The 15,406-nt window shown below is 43.1% G+C and overlaps 1 protein-coding gene and 1 long non-coding RNA gene across 2 annotated transcripts in view; one reads left to right on the top strand and one right to left on the bottom strand.

Annotated features, from left to right (window-relative positions):
* Nucleotides 1-15,406, bottom strand: part of CTNND2 (catenin delta 2) — an 896,858-nt gene that overhangs the window by 240,619 nt on the left and 640,833 nt on the right. Inside the window, exon 11 of the mRNA XM_044916688.1 lies at nt 1,907-2,039. Within this exon, the coding sequence (XP_044772623.1) occupies nt 1,907-2,039 (133 nt within the window). The remainder of the gene's footprint in view (nt 1-1,906; nt 2,040-15,406) is intronic.
* On the top strand, nt 5,301-7,254 carry LOC110591580. Its single transcript, XR_002481032.2, has 3 exons — nt 5,301-5,443; nt 5,879-6,003; nt 6,504-7,254. It is a non-coding gene; the product is annotated as an uncharacterized LOC110591580 (long non-coding RNA).

Genomic DNA, 15,406 nt, shown 5'->3' with positions numbered 1-15,406 from the left:
GGCTGGGCCAGTGACTTCCCACTGCCCCAGGATCATGCAGACAGAGCTGGCTGGGCCAGTGACTTCCCACTGCCCCAGGCCATGACATCTACACTGTCTAACCAACTACATGACTCTATAATAAAGATTCAGGCTCTGTGTTTAGATGTTTGGCTTCTGACAACTTTCAAGCCTCCCCCTGCCCCTGTGCCCACATCTGAGCAAGGTGATAAGAAAGCTTGAGGCTTCCTCCTTTGGCATTGGCAGGAGGTTCCAATCACGCCAGCCCCTATCCACACGTGAGAACCCTCACCCTGGCTCCACCCCATGATCACCATAAACACCATAAAAACCCAAGCGGACTTCCTTTCCTACTCTCAAGCCATTTTCAGTCCTGCTTAGGAGCCACCCTGACCATTCCAACAAGCTTCGTTACGTGAGTAATCCTATTTTTCATACTTTCTGGGTGTACGCATGGTGTCATCAATCTTGACTTCAGAACCACGTTCCCGCTTTTGGGGGGGTATCACAACACTCCTGATCCAACCTGATGCTAACAATGGAATCAAATGCTTCCTTGGCCTTCAAAGAAGCCTTTGAAGTTGTAACCTTGCAAAAATGATGGTATGTAATCCCCTAATCAGAAATCTGTCCTGTATTTTGAGTGGCTGTTTTGATTTCTAGTAAAGGCACAGAAGGACTGAGATAATTTCCATTTGGGAAAGAAGCCACATAACTTTAATTTATCTTTAGATCATCTTATATAATTGTAATAGTACTTTCTGACCTTTGAAATGTATCTTAGATGAATAATATTTATCTTTATGTCAATGTTGCCACCACTGACCTTGGGGCTGGATGATTCTTTGTTGTGGGTGCTGCCCTGTGCATGTGAATTTTAGGGTGTTCTCAGCAGCCCTAACCCTCTCCAACCGTGACAACCGCAAATATTTCCAGATGTTGTCAGCTGTCTCTTGGGAGGCAAAATCACACCTGGCTGAGAACCACTGCCCTATGTTCAATCCACAAAGGCATGTGACTTTTGTGGTAAGTGGAAGACAGAAAAATGATGAAAAGCAGCTAGGCTATATCCATCCCAATGCAAGCAAGCAACATCTATAATTAATTGCAATTATATCTCCAAAATTCTTCTTTCCACTCTTAAACTAATTTCAACTCATCCTCAAAATTGCTTCCATGACTCTATAGAGATGACTCTTTATAGCTTATCAAATCTTTTTTAAAAATTTGATTACTCAGCAGCTTATATGCAAACACTTGTCCCTTGTCTAAAAAAATCAGAGTTAGCTATGCTGACCACTGTGCTTTTCCAGAAACATCATGCAGGAAAATGTATATACAAAACATTCCAAGAACCAAAGCACGCTAACAATTGTTTACATAATGGACACAGACAATATGCTCTTTCATGGACCACATATATCCGTATTACACTCACTAGTAATTTTATAAATGGCCCAAAATTCTTGGTTATAGCACAAAGCTTATTTATTGCCTAAAGTTCTCATCCTCTAAGTGAGTTTTCCAGGAAGGACAGATACCATAGGTTGATTGTAGTAATCTTGTAAAGTAAGATGCTTTGTATTTCTTGAAGATTTCGAGGCAGAGATAACTCCAGAGATGGAATTGGGAGGAGGAAGGCAAATCGCATGAAAAGTCTAGGGTTAATGCTAGCAGGGAATCTTTGGTCACCTACTCCTCAGTATTTAAATATTAAAAAAGAAGAATGTATGCATACGCATGCCAATTAATTAGAGAGAAAGTGCCGTTTCAGTCTTAAACATGGATCGAAACTTTGGAAACACAGCTTGAGTTTTCCTACTTCTTTCCCCTTTCAACACTACTCCATAGACCTCAGGGATGATGACTCTGTCACCAGGCATTTCAGAACCCAAGGAGTGCTTACCTCAGCTTTAATTTTATTGTCTCCAAAACAGAGGTGTTGTAAGTAGGCTGCAGCATTAGACTGGACTGAAGGAAACTGGTGTTGGAGCATCTGAATCACTTCCGGCAGTTCCGGGTCTCTCCATCCAAATTCTCTGAACAAGAAGAAGGCAGGAGAACATGAGAGAGAAATCCTCCCACAGTGTTAACACACCGTTAACCCATTTACAAAATGTACTCAAGAGTTTATGAGAAACTATTTCACAAATGATGGTTCTGGTCTTCTTACACACATATCCACTGAAAAACATTGGAAAGGACTTAAGAAAGTAGATGGCTTGGAAGTGTATCTATGTATACACATGCATTTCATATGTAGAACATATACATATACATATATATATATATATATATAATCTTAAATGTATCAACTGAACTTACATGTTTACGAAGATTACCAAAAAATGACTTAAAGTGTCACCTGATTTTATTAATATATATATATTTTTTTGATTTGGGCTTAAATGGAGAATTTATAAGGTCACATTGTTTTTCTAATATGTTGTTTCAATGGTCTGATTCAGGTACAGCATTTAGCTAAATTATCAGACCAGAGAAAATATAACTGGATGGGTCCAATCCAAAACGTTGTGATAGCATTTGGCATCATCTTTATTATTTTTATGATTACTACTGTTGCTACTCTTATCATAATCTCTTCTTGAAAAATAAACAGATTCCCGAACCGATGCTCTCAGGATAAAAGGAGAGCAACAAGAAGATGTTATAAAAGGAAACTAAAGAGTTAGGTTTATTCATACAATGTTAATAATCAGCTTTTTGCATTACACTGCCTTCTCCTGTATTCCCCTTTTCACATCTGAGCTACTCCAAGAAGCTGGTTATTTAATTTTAACAAATATGCTCTGAGACGTTTAAGTCCATCCTAAAACACAAGACTGATTGTACCATTATGCAAATGAATACTGTTTTATGAAATCAATCAGCTCAACCAGCTAGAACACGGAGCTAACAGGGCCAACTGTATGGATTCCATTCCGGTAGCAAGGAACCAATTTTTAACAGAGAAATAAGAAAGCAACCTTTGAAACCACAGATAAAAACTTGACTCCACATGTCACAAAAGGGTACTATTTATCCAACGGAAAGGGTGGAAGAGAAATGAGATGGCTTTATAATAACCACTCTACTCCTGGAGAAACAACTCAAAAAGCGTATATCCTGTAGATACCAGGTCAGTGCTGTCATCTGAGGAGTCATGACAAATGGGACAGAGAAGGAACAGACAAAGGTTAAAAGTGTCCTCGTAGATTCTAACCTGTTCTCTTTATCTTCCCTTTATCACAACTAGTAGAGGTCATCAAGCAAACCTTGAAACGTGTTGGCACTCCCTTTACGGGCTCTGAAGACAATATACAATAGGACTCCTTTTGAATTGGCTCAGTTTTTATTGGAAAGAGAAAGCATTCGATGGGATGTGCATTAACTATTTAATAAATTTACATAACATTTTAGACAGCCACACATATTCTCCAAAAGGACATATAGTACAGTAATATCTCTGCTACAAAATATCCATACGTGACTGCTGATGGTAGGCAAACTACTGAATTTTTTTGGCTATGTGATCAAAGTGAAAAACAGTTATGGATCGAAACACAGGAAGCCTCTTTTTCTTTTTAGTTTAATTTCCTTCTCTTGCATGATTCTAAACCATCTCTGCAACATCAAGAGAGCACAGTCCCTCTGCTTGTAATAGCAGCCAACTAAAATTCTATTCTTTGTTCGAATAAAATAAAAACCTACAGAATACCTATAAATTAAGCTTAGCAGTGTCATATAGACCCTCGATGGCTAAGATGAATTTAGGTGAGTCTGTGCTATTAGAAAGTGATTAGTAAAGAGTTCATTTCAGCCTGTTTTATTAGCCAGATGGTAACTGCTGTCTTAGGCTTATATGGCACGTATCAATAACGTCTTTTGAACAAGAGCTCTAGGGGAACAGTCTTAGGGACTCGGCACAGATGCACACACAGAGCCCAAACTCAGAACAGACGCACTTTCTAAGGAATCATGAGTCCCGGAGGGATCTAAGCTCTTCACTCTTGGTCAAAAGCAAGGCTGTTGTCAGCCTCCCCTTGAAACCTCTGGAATCCCAGACATCCCCCCTACCCCACCACTCTCTTCCCAGACCTATTCCTCACCTTTCAGCCGGCTGACCAAGCCAGTCGTCTCCCACCCACCCTTCTTCCTCCCTCAGATATCTAAATAGGCACAAACACAAACCTAACTGTTCCACTTCCCTGATTAAAACCCTTCACTGGTTTCTGCTGTCCTTGGCATAAAGACCAGGATATTCCCACGGCTTGCAGGGCGTTGCTGGATCTGCCATGTCCCACCTTGCCAGCCTTGTGTCCCACGGCCTCCCTGGGCTCCCTGCCATACTGGCTGACAGCTGGGCAGTTCTCTCTCTCACCTCTGCTCCTGCCACCTGGAATGGTCCTGGCCCGCGGGCCTCTCACTTGAATGCCGAGCTTCCAGTCCCTTGTGATTTCTTCAGCAAAGCCCTCTGTGAGTCCCATCCACGTGGTCCTAGTGGGAGCTCCTCCACTTGTGTTCTGGACTGTGACCAATCACCACCTCCCTCTCCACACTGTGGTAAGTTCTGGGAGGCCAGGGCCACAACTTTCTGGTCATGTTTTCTAAGTAGCACGTACAATAGCCCTAGTACATAATGAACATTACATAAATGTGCTTTGAAAGAATGAAGGCATGAAGGAATGAGTGAAGAAAGCATCTTGGCAGGGAGAGTGTTTCCTCTGTTCTACCGAGGTCGTTTCTTTGGCCAATTGGTCATTCTGGAATGTTCTCCCTTCTTTTGACGCACCTCCACCTAGACACACACACACACACACACACACACACACACAGTCATTCTCCATGCTGCCAATCTGAACAATCTTTTCTATGCATCAATATTATATCTCTGTGTCTTAAACCCTCCAGTAGCTTTCCATAGCACCTAGGAAAACAGCCAATTCCTCCACTGGGCTTGGGAGGCCCACACAGAGGGTTCTTCCCTGTTTCTGAGCTGCCCGCCCAACCTCCCCGAACTGCTTCCTTCCTATTGAAAATGGTACTTCTGTCCCCATCTCAAGATCCTGGTACTTTGGGGGAGGATTCTCTCCCAGGGCTTTGCATGGTGTTCTCTTGTCTCTATTAGGTCTCAGTTGGTATGTCTTGGAGGGCAGCTCCTGGAAACTTCCAGCCAAACAAGTCTGGCCCCTCAAGTCATCTTACCTACTGCCCTATTTTATCCACAATACTTAGGACTGTCTCTTCCATTACCTTTATGACTATATTTATTTCTCCATCCCCCGCCCCCATACTCTCTCTGTTGTAAGCTCCATGGGGACAATGATTTTTCCCACAGTGTGAAGGAATTCCTGGAGCCGCTGTGTCCTGATCATATGAAAGCGGGGTCCCGGGTAGTACTCTGAGACCGAGTGAAAGGGGGTAAGAGAAGTCACAAAGCCAGGTAAGACTGAAGACAACAGGAAGTTAGTGTTGAAAATGACGTGATGTCTCCCAGGTTTCCAGGAATCGGGCTGGAGTGGATGGTGCGTTCCAGGACGTTTGCTTCTGGTTTCTTCTAACTGGCATTCCCCAGCCTCAGCCACAGCAGCGGGTACCATCAAAGAGGACACTAATGTTTTCAAATGCTCTCCTCGATTTCACATGAGAGATGCTTAAAGGAGCACCCCCCCCGCCCCCCGCCGGCTAAAGTTTGGGGAATGATTCATATCGAAGTCTCTTTTTCCAGAACGGTTTTGTTTCACTTAGATGAGATTGTTTGGATTTTTTGTTGCCCATGGAGAGAGACTCCAGAGAAAGAACTAGAGGTCCCAAAGAAATAGAATGTCCATCTCATTTGGGCCAGAATTTGGTATATGATATGTCTTCTTCACATAAGGTCTTAATCCTTAAGGAGAAGGAATGGCTCACAAGACAAAGAAGTTCTGGAAAAGACAAATACCAATGAAGGAACAGCACAGGTGGAGACATGGGGTCATGGAGGAGTTGGCAGATTTGGGAAAGGTACGTGCTCAGTCTGGCTGGGGTTTAGCTAAGAAACAGGCTGTGGGGGGGGGGTGCCTGGGAGGGGGGATGGTGGAGGCAGGGCTGGAAAGCAAGTCTGGGATGAGATCATGAAGGGCCTTTTGTTCAAATACAAACATTCTGGTTCTGGTCTGTAGTCGGTCTTGTGAAAAAGAAATCTAAGAAAATTTAGATATGTTTCGGCTTACGGAACAGCTAGAAAAATCACCTTAAATAATAATGTGAGAGCACTAAACGCCAGTTGCCATGGTTCCCTGTTCACACACTTTAACTCTTTAATCCTTAAGTAGCCTTATGTGGTTTATTTTCATTTTACAGAGGAGGGAATTTGACTTACAGATGGTATGAACTTAAGTGGTAGAGCCAAAATAAGACTCTGGCTGTCTGCTCTCAAATAGATAAATTTAACCCAGTAACTACGTTGCCTGCTGTAGTCATCGCCTTGAAATAATGTCTAAACGGGGGATTTTTTTTTTTAGGCAACGTCTCAAAAATAAATATGTTTAAAAAACAGTGTCCACAGGGGACATGTGGCGACTCCTGGAAACATTTTTGGTTGTCACAACTGGAAGGTGCTCCTGGCATCCAGCGGAGGGAAGCCAGGAATGCTGCTCAGCATCCTACGATGCACAGGACAGCCCTTTCCAACAAAGAATTATCCGTCCCCAGACTGCCATCAGAGCCAGGGTTGAGAAACTCTGGTTTGAACATGAACTGGATCTGATCACTTGTGTTGAGTAAGCATGTTATAAGTCTCTCATTCCTTGATTACTTTAGTAGAATGGACACAGGATGTGGTGTCAAAATTAATTGGGAAAGCATTTAGAACTTGAACATCTGGCTTTCTCCCTTCTAGCCCATAAATAAATACAGGATAGTTCCCCAGTGTTTGCTGGTCTTGGTTTCCATGGATCGAATATAGCAAATAATACCACCTATTTCATGGGCTATGTTCTTAAATGACACATGAAATAATAAATATGAAAGTGGTTGATAAGGTATTAAGAGCTGGATATATACTAGAGATGGTTGCCCTAAGACTGCTCTAAAGGAAATATGTCTGTATTTTGAAAATTGATACAATGCCATTTAATTTTTTTTTAAAATAACATTTTACTGATGTGTTTATTGATATTGGACATGATACTTACTTGAAGGAACGTAAGCGTAAAGAGAGACACTGCTTTAGCCTATAGTAAAAATTGTTAATAAAAACGTGCCATTTTGAAATGATTTTTTTTTCTTTTTTTGCTCCCTATCCCGCTCCAAAGGCTGAGTACCCTGGTGGGCAAAAGTTCTATGGATGCAGTCAGTTGGTTCCAATCCTGCTCTACCATGAACTCTCTCTACAGCCTTGGGCTCCTCCCCTCTGTGTCTGGTTTGCTGCTGAATCTCCACTGGCTGGCATGTCCTTTCTTTGGAGTAAATGTTCATTGAGTCCATCTCTCATAATGAGATAATAATTCCAACCTTAGAGTGTTGGTAGGATGATCAGAAATAATATATATGAACCCCTTAGAGCAATGTCGGGCACGCAGTGTGGACCCTTGAGAAATGTCCAGCATTACATATAACTAGACGAAGGAGAGAAGAACAAGAAATAAGAACCTTCTACCATTTTCTACCCGAGCGAAAGCATAACTCTCTCGTTCGTGACTGGGCTTCACTTTAGAAATGTTAATGGAACTGGAGAATATGCAAATGTAACCTTTCCTCCATTAAAACTTGTCACATAGACCAACAATATTGTGACAAAATCCTCACTCGTATATGGACTATCTGAGTTGTTAAAATTACAAGTGCTCCATTCAGAGCTAAACAGCAACCAGTTTGAAATCCGTTACTACGTTAGGCTGGCACAGAAACTGGAGGGTTGAAGCGCTGTCACAACATTTTATCAAATTTACTTCCTCACTGAAAAGAGCCCCAGGACAACCAGAGTCTTTGGGAATTCAAGATTTGATTTTTAGCAAAGCTTCATGTCAGAGAAACACTGCTCACCTTGATTCTTTGTGTTGGGGGGGACATCGCTCACTTTCACTGCAGTCCCACTAATTTCCATCTGGTCATTACTTAAAGGTACGAAAATCTCCACCATTTATAAACGTTTGAACTCTAACCAAAAGTTTTAAAGACCCTATCGGCTTTAACTTTTGCATCCAGAGCCATGAGGCGAGCTGTTTTGTTTTCTCAATTTGGTCTTGTTGATAAGGTTGGGGGAGCAGAGCCGGTGGTCCTAAGAACATTAGATAGGTGGAAATTTGTATGACAAAACGGACATATTTTAATTCTTGTTGATGAACAAGATCTTATCCAGTGAGAAACACATGGAAGCATCGAAGTCTTCATCCTCGTTCCTGGATATTTTGTAGCCCAAACCAAAAGCTGCCCTATGTGGTTTATCATATTTAAACAACACCTCTTTGCTTTTATATGAACAGCAGCATTGGAATTAGGACTGTCTGAAAAACAAGCTCAATTGTTTTAATTTTTAGGAACAAATGGTTCTCTCCAAGCTTCACATTCTGGGAACGTGTAATTCCCCAAACTGCATCATAAGCATTAATTCACTCAGCCATGATTTCTCGACTTTTCTCGGGATGGAGCAGCCACAGTATAGCTTGTAGACGTGGTCAGCTCACAGGGACCAGATGCCCTCAGGGACCACCCAGCCAGGTCCTCCCTCCTGGGGACGATCCTCTTTTGATCTAAAATCTGCATGACTAATTATAACCTCTCTTCTCACAAATTATGGAGGCAACTCACACAAATCATCTATGATGATACCATAACACAAATGAAAAATCAAGTACAAAAAAGAGGGAGAAGTCAATTGTTACGAGCATAAGTTCAGCATAATTGCTTGTTTCAAATTTGACTCTTGGCTTACAAGTCGCCCTGCCATCAGCAGAGAAATTAATAGGGGAGAGAAGGGGCCATTCCTGTTAGTTAAGTGAAAGTGCAGAATCCCACCACTTCCTGCACTGGGAAATCAGGAAGGAAGAATCTGGGACTCCCTATACTTGTCCCCATATCTGTGGCTGGTCTCAGGTTAGGGTACTGTGGTAGGCTGAATAAAGGCCCCAAAGGTATCCAGGTTCTAATCCCTGCAACCTGTGAATGTTACCTTATTTGGCAATATGGACTTCGCATAGACTAAGAAGGCAACATACCATTGAAATAAGATGCTATGTTGCTGTCTCTGAAGATGAAGGAAGGGGTCACAAGCCAAGAAATGTAGGAAGTGCAGTTCCAGGAGGAAAAGGCAAGGACAAGGATTTTCCCTAGAACCTCTGGAGGCAGCATGACCGGCTGATTATAGCCCAGGGAACCTGATTTCAGACTTCTGGCCTTCAGGACAGGAAGAGGATCAATGTGTGTTATTGTAAATCATTAACTTTATGTTAATTTGTGATAGAAGCCGCAGGAAACAGATGCAGATATGGCCTTTGTAAGCTGACAAGAGACTACTCCACTGGAGAGACTCCAGGGAGGTTGAGGGAGCTGCTCAGATTATCCCAAGAGGCACCACCTCCAACTCCTGCCTCTGGAAGTCCTCCCTGTGATTGCTGATGATCAGGTCAACTCATCTACGATTTACTCTGACTTATCAACCACCATCTCTTGGTTATCTATTTGAATCTGTCACCTCTCTGACCCGTGGCTTATTTCTGGAAGGCTGAGCAGCCTTCACTTCTCACTGGATTCCTGCTTTGTCCAAGGATTCAGCTATAAACCACTCACTCCTCCAGCCAATGTTCTCTGACCAGCCACCATGCACCTAGCCGTTGGAGATTCAGTACTAAACACAGCGAAAGTTCCTGTCCTTGGGGAACGACTTTCTAATGGTGATTGGCAATTTACTAAGTGCAAAATACATTATTTGTCAGATAGTGTTAAGCATGTGTTGGGTTGAATAGTGTCCCCTCAACAATTCATGTCCACTTGGGACTTCAGAATGTAACGTTATTTGAAATATGGTCTTTACGGATATAGTTACGTATCACGATGAGATCTTACTGGATGAGGATGGGCTCTAAATCCAAAGACAGGGTCCTTATACAACACATTAGAGGACACAGAAAGACACAGGGAGAAGAAAGCAATGTGCTGACAGAGGCAAGGACTGGAGTGATGTGGCTACAAGCCAGGGGGTGCCAAGGGTTGCCTGCAGCCACGGGAAGCAAGGAGGCACGGACGTTTTCTCCTTCAGAGCCTCTGGAAGGAGCCAACTCTGCTGACACCTGGACTTGACTTGGTCAGTTTCCTCAGCTGTTAGAGAATTAATTTCTGCTGTTTTAAGCCACCTTGTCGGTTGTGTTTTGTTACAGCAACCACAGGACACTAACACGAGCGTAAGGGGAAAATAAAGTAGACACAGGCAATTACCCGTATACGTACGTGCACTTGTGCCCAAGCTACAACCCACAGGCTATGGGAGGTTGTTACTGTAAATACTGTGGCTGTGGAACAGCTCCCTGAGAAGGTGACCCTGGAACATAGACCTGGAGGAGGTGCTAGGTGGAAGGAATGTTCCAGAACGGGAGAACAGTGACAAGACCCTGAGGCAGGAATGTGCGTGGTGTGTCAGACAAGAGGCGGGAAGGGCAGTGTGTGAAGTGGAGGGGGTCCTGGGGCAATGCTGAGAGAGGCAGTAGAGGCCTGGATTACACAGGATTTATCAGTCATGGCAGGCCTTTGGCTGCCCCACTGAAGACATGGGAATCATCGGAACGTTGTGATCTGATTCACATTTTTAGAGGATCGCTTTGACAGTGGTTACATGGATCTATACATGTGTCAACACTCAGAAAGTGCAGGCCTAAAACGGTGTGTTTCTTGTACATAAATTAGAACTTGATGCCGCGGAGTTTACGAGGTCCCTCTGGCTGCAGGGTTGAGAACAGACTCCAGGGGGCAGGATGGAGCCGCAAACAGTTCGGTGGCCCCTGCAGGGACCCTGGGTGAGGCGGATGGTGCGGAGCAGTGGAGGGAGTCTGGATGCATGCTGGAGACAAAGCCAGCAGCGGGTCCTGATGGGTGGTGTACACAGTGGGAGGGCAAGAGACGCCCCGTGGATCGCCATGACCAGCCCTCCTCCTGCCAGCGCTCACGTTCACTGGAGACTCCTGTCGCCTCATCCATCACGCCCTCCCTGGGGACAACAGGGTGGACTGGGCAGGCTAGGACCCACGTTGGGGCGCTGGCAAGTATTATTTCAGAATAAGGAGGAGCAATTTCAACCTGCAAGTTTTCTACTGGCCACTGCAGTGGAGACACAGAAACAATAAAATCATGAGTAACTTGCTCATTTCCCAGCTATTATAGGTCCTGTGTTCCTTAAATAAATCTTAGCCAGGCAACGGGCTTTTTCTCAGAGTTCAGGTGATTAGGACCAAGGGGGAAAAACAATGAAAAATGATTAGCAAAAATTTATGCTATTATTTATCATTTTAAATCTCATGTATTTTAAGAACCAGTGAATTTCTGCTTCTATTGAGGGCCTCCATATTCTAAAAGTCCGTTAGATTGCAAAGAATATTATCAATTACATTGTAATACCTATTCAGTATCAATAAAATTCAAAATATCATTTCTATCTATTAATACAACTAGACTTTTTCAGTAAAATATGTTCCATAATGAAAAATCAACTTCCTACATATAAGCATTTAGTTGCCCTGGAAATTCTAACAGGCTGTGTTTGGTGGTGATAGCCCAAGGGAACGAAGGACAAATTAGTACCCATAAACTTTTCCTTGTAAGCCATAACGACTTTATGGAAAATGTTTATATTCTACGTCTATGTACCCATTTTAAATTAATAGTCCGTGATGCTTCTTAGAAAAATCACCTGGACCTGTGAACCTCCAGTGGGAACAGAGGGAGGGATCTGATGCCCACGATCCAGGTGAGGATTGCATGATTCTAGGATTCTAGAGCAACAGTTAACTTTGTCAATATCGGCAGAGATCAGGGTTTTGCCTCACGATTAGATTAGGAATTTGAGAAAAAGTCACAAAGGTCTTAATACCCTCAAAAAGTTTTATTGTATGTGTGTATTAAAGGAAACTTAAATATTAAATAAAATAAAAAATGGCCTAGAAATATACTGTGTATAAATTATAGAATGGAGTGTGCTTTCTTATAAATATGAGGTAATGATATCACCTGACAGTTCTCTGTGAAAAAAAATCCTTTTATAAGTTTTTTTTTTTTTTTTTTTTTTAAGATTTTATTTATTTTTTAGAGAGTGAGCGAGAGAGAAACAGCATGAGAGGGGAGAGGGTCAGAGGGAGAAGCAGGCTCCCCGCTGAGCGGAGAGCCCGATGTGGGACTCGATCCCAGGACCCTGGGATCATGACCTGAGCCGAAGGCAGACGCTTAACCATCTGAGCCACCCAGGCGCCCTGAAAAAAAATCCTTTTAAAGAGCTTTTAATGATTCTTTTTATGAAAACTTCTGAACTTCGATAAAAGCCGTAATTGCACAGGTAAACACATTCTTTTTTTTTTTTTTTTTAAGATTTTATTTATTTGACAGAGGGAGAGACAGTGAGAGAGGGAACACAAGCAGGGGGAGTGGGAGAGGGAGAAACAGGCTTCCCGCCGAGCAGGGAGCCCGACGCGGGGCTCGATCCCAGGACCCTGGGACCGTGACCTGAGCCGAAGGCAGACGCTTAACGACTGAGCCACCCAGGTGCCCTCAGGTAAACACATTCTAATAGCAAGAACACCATCTCCAAAGACTGCATGCTAGGTTCCATGTTTCCGGAAGAGAGAAACTGCCCCACGGCACCTGCTGCGGAGTCTTTAGAACGTAAGCTGTGCGTATATACTGGAGGGCTGATTGCTAGGTTGGTTTCTAGTGATATCCACCATTGGTTTTTGTCCTGCAAACGTTGGTAGCATGTTTCACACATACAATTTCATCTTTGTCACCTTATTTTGGTCCTCCAAAGAATGACAATTCAATTTATTCCAGATAACACTGAACAGAGATACTTCCTTTAAAGAAAATCTCAATAGAATCTAAAAAATTTGGTCCAGAAGAGGGACCAAGTGAGAAAGATGTTTGAAGATATTCTTTAAAATGAAGTAACAAATCGTCTGAAAATGGCACCCATGCATTTTCTCCTTCCAGTAGTATTTGAGGAGGCTTTTTATGAATCCAGAAAAGTTCTAGGTCCTGGGGATATGAATATTGAGTCCTGACCTCAAACTGCTTACACTTTAGCAGAGAAGACAGATTCTAAGTAAGCAATAATCGTATACCAAATAAAAGATACTATTCAAAAAATGCCAGAACTGGGGTGCTGGGGTGGCTCAGTCAGTTAAGCATCCAATTCTTGATTTTGGCTCAAGTCATGGTATCAGGTGTGGAGCTTGCCTAAGATTCTCCCTCTCCCTCTCCCTAGGAAAAAAAAAAAAAGCCAGAGCTGCATTTAAAGCCCATCTAGTTGGTTTCTTTCCTTTTGGGTAGTTCTGGATTCAAATCAGTCCAAAGGATGGCAGAAATAATTATTACTAACTTTATTAAATAATTATACTATCATGAAAAATCATAATAATGACTCATAATTTTTAGAATTTTTTTTAAACTTCCTTTTTAAAGATTTTATTTATTTGAGAGAGCGAGAATAAGAGAGAGAGAGAGAGAGAGCACATGAGAGGGGGGAGGGTCAGAGGGAGAGGCAGACTCCCTGCTGAGCAGGGAGCCCGATGCGGGACTGATCCCGGGACTCCAGGATCATGACCTGAGCCGAAGGCAGTCGCTTAACCAACTGAGCCACCCAGGCGCCCCTAATTTTTAGAATTTTTACATATGCATTTTTATTCGCTTGTCTTTACATTTTAGAACTGGAGGGGACTTTATTTTTATTTTACTTTTTAAAGATTTTATTTACTTATTTGACAGAGAGAGAGAGAGAGAGAACACAAGCAGGGGGAGTGGCAGGCAGAGGGAGAAGCAGACTCCCCGCCGTCGCGGGGCTCTATCCCAGGACCCCGGGATCATGACCTGAGCCGAAGGCAGATGCTTAACTGATGGAGCCACCCAGGCACCGCTGGAGGACTTTAGCTGGCATTTCCCATGCTTACTGTGTAGACTCAGAAACTCAGGTCAGACTATTTGGTGACTTGACCAAGGTCACAAGTAGATTAGTGCATGGAACCTAGTGGTCAATCATCAAGGTTTGAAGCTTATTCAAAGTTACATTTAGCCAAGATACCTCCTCCATCAGTCTGCTCTGCAATGCACACAGATTCTAGTTTCAAATCTTGATTTTTGCCTCTGGATTGTAGTGGGCAATAGTGTGGGGGCAGAATTACCTAACAGAGAATGCATGTTATTTAAGAAGGAAGAAAACACTTATTCTAATGGTCTTATAGATTAATTTCCTGACAAGCACAGTGTCATGTTGGTATAAGGGGATGGTATTCAAGAAAGGTAAGCTTTATTTTAATTTTTAATATTTATTTATTATTGATTGATTGATTGGTTTTACGTAATCTCTACACCCAATGTGGGGCTCAAACTCTCAGTCCCAAGATCAAGAGTCACATCCTCTACCAACTGAGCCAGCCAGGTGCCCCAGGAAGGGTAACCTTTAAAAAGCATGTCGTTAGCCATGTCAGTGCAATCCAACCAAGACCATCGGGATCACACCTGGGGTTGAACAAAATTGGGTCTTATTGCTCTTAACAACAAGAAAGAACCCCCACCATGGAACCACGGGGTATTTTAATAAGATGGTGTTAGAGCAGACTTATGGAACCTGGGCTTGTGTTAGGCACTTTGCAGGCAGGGCCTGGTTCTGGATTGGTTGCTGCCGGGATGTGACTCAGTATCTTCAAGATTCTTAAAGATCTAGGAGAGAAGACTGAAGCAAGGCTCAAACTGTGATTGGTGAGGAAAGAGCAGTCCTCCCAATCAGCCTGGACAGGTGGCTGTTTCCATCAGTTTTGTGATGTGGACAGCATTCATGCTTTGTCTGTGCTCAGATGTGACTGTGGAGGGGTCTTGATTTTGTCTTGACCCATCATCGTCAGGCGGTCTTGTGGGATGCTGATGTTCTGTGAAATTGTTTCTGCTCAAAAGAACACCCAGGCCAAGAGTGGGTGCCCGGCCAGCTCCTGGCTGCCAGGGGCTACCCAGTCGGGAGACCCAGGGGGTGTCAGAAAGGGAAGCGAAGGCGTCAGAGATCAACGTTCCTTTCTCCCTCTGGAGAAGTGGCATTCTGGGGTTAGAGTGGTGTTAAACTCCGTCAAGGTGATGCCAGAACCACAGGTGAGAAGAGAAGAGAAGGAGCCAGTGGTTTTGTCCCCATGAAGCCTCTTCCTTCCTTCCTTCCTTCCTTCCTTCCTTCCTTCCTTCCTTCCTT

This window comes from Neomonachus schauinslandi, chromosome 7 (genome assembly GCF_002201575.2).
Source record: "Neomonachus schauinslandi chromosome 7, ASM220157v2, whole genome shotgun sequence".
Taxonomy (NCBI): domain Eukaryota; kingdom Metazoa; phylum Chordata; class Mammalia; order Carnivora; family Phocidae; genus Neomonachus; species Neomonachus schauinslandi.
The sequence above is the reverse complement of the archived record's forward strand: the minus strand, read 5'-3'. Positions and strand labels throughout refer to the sequence as shown.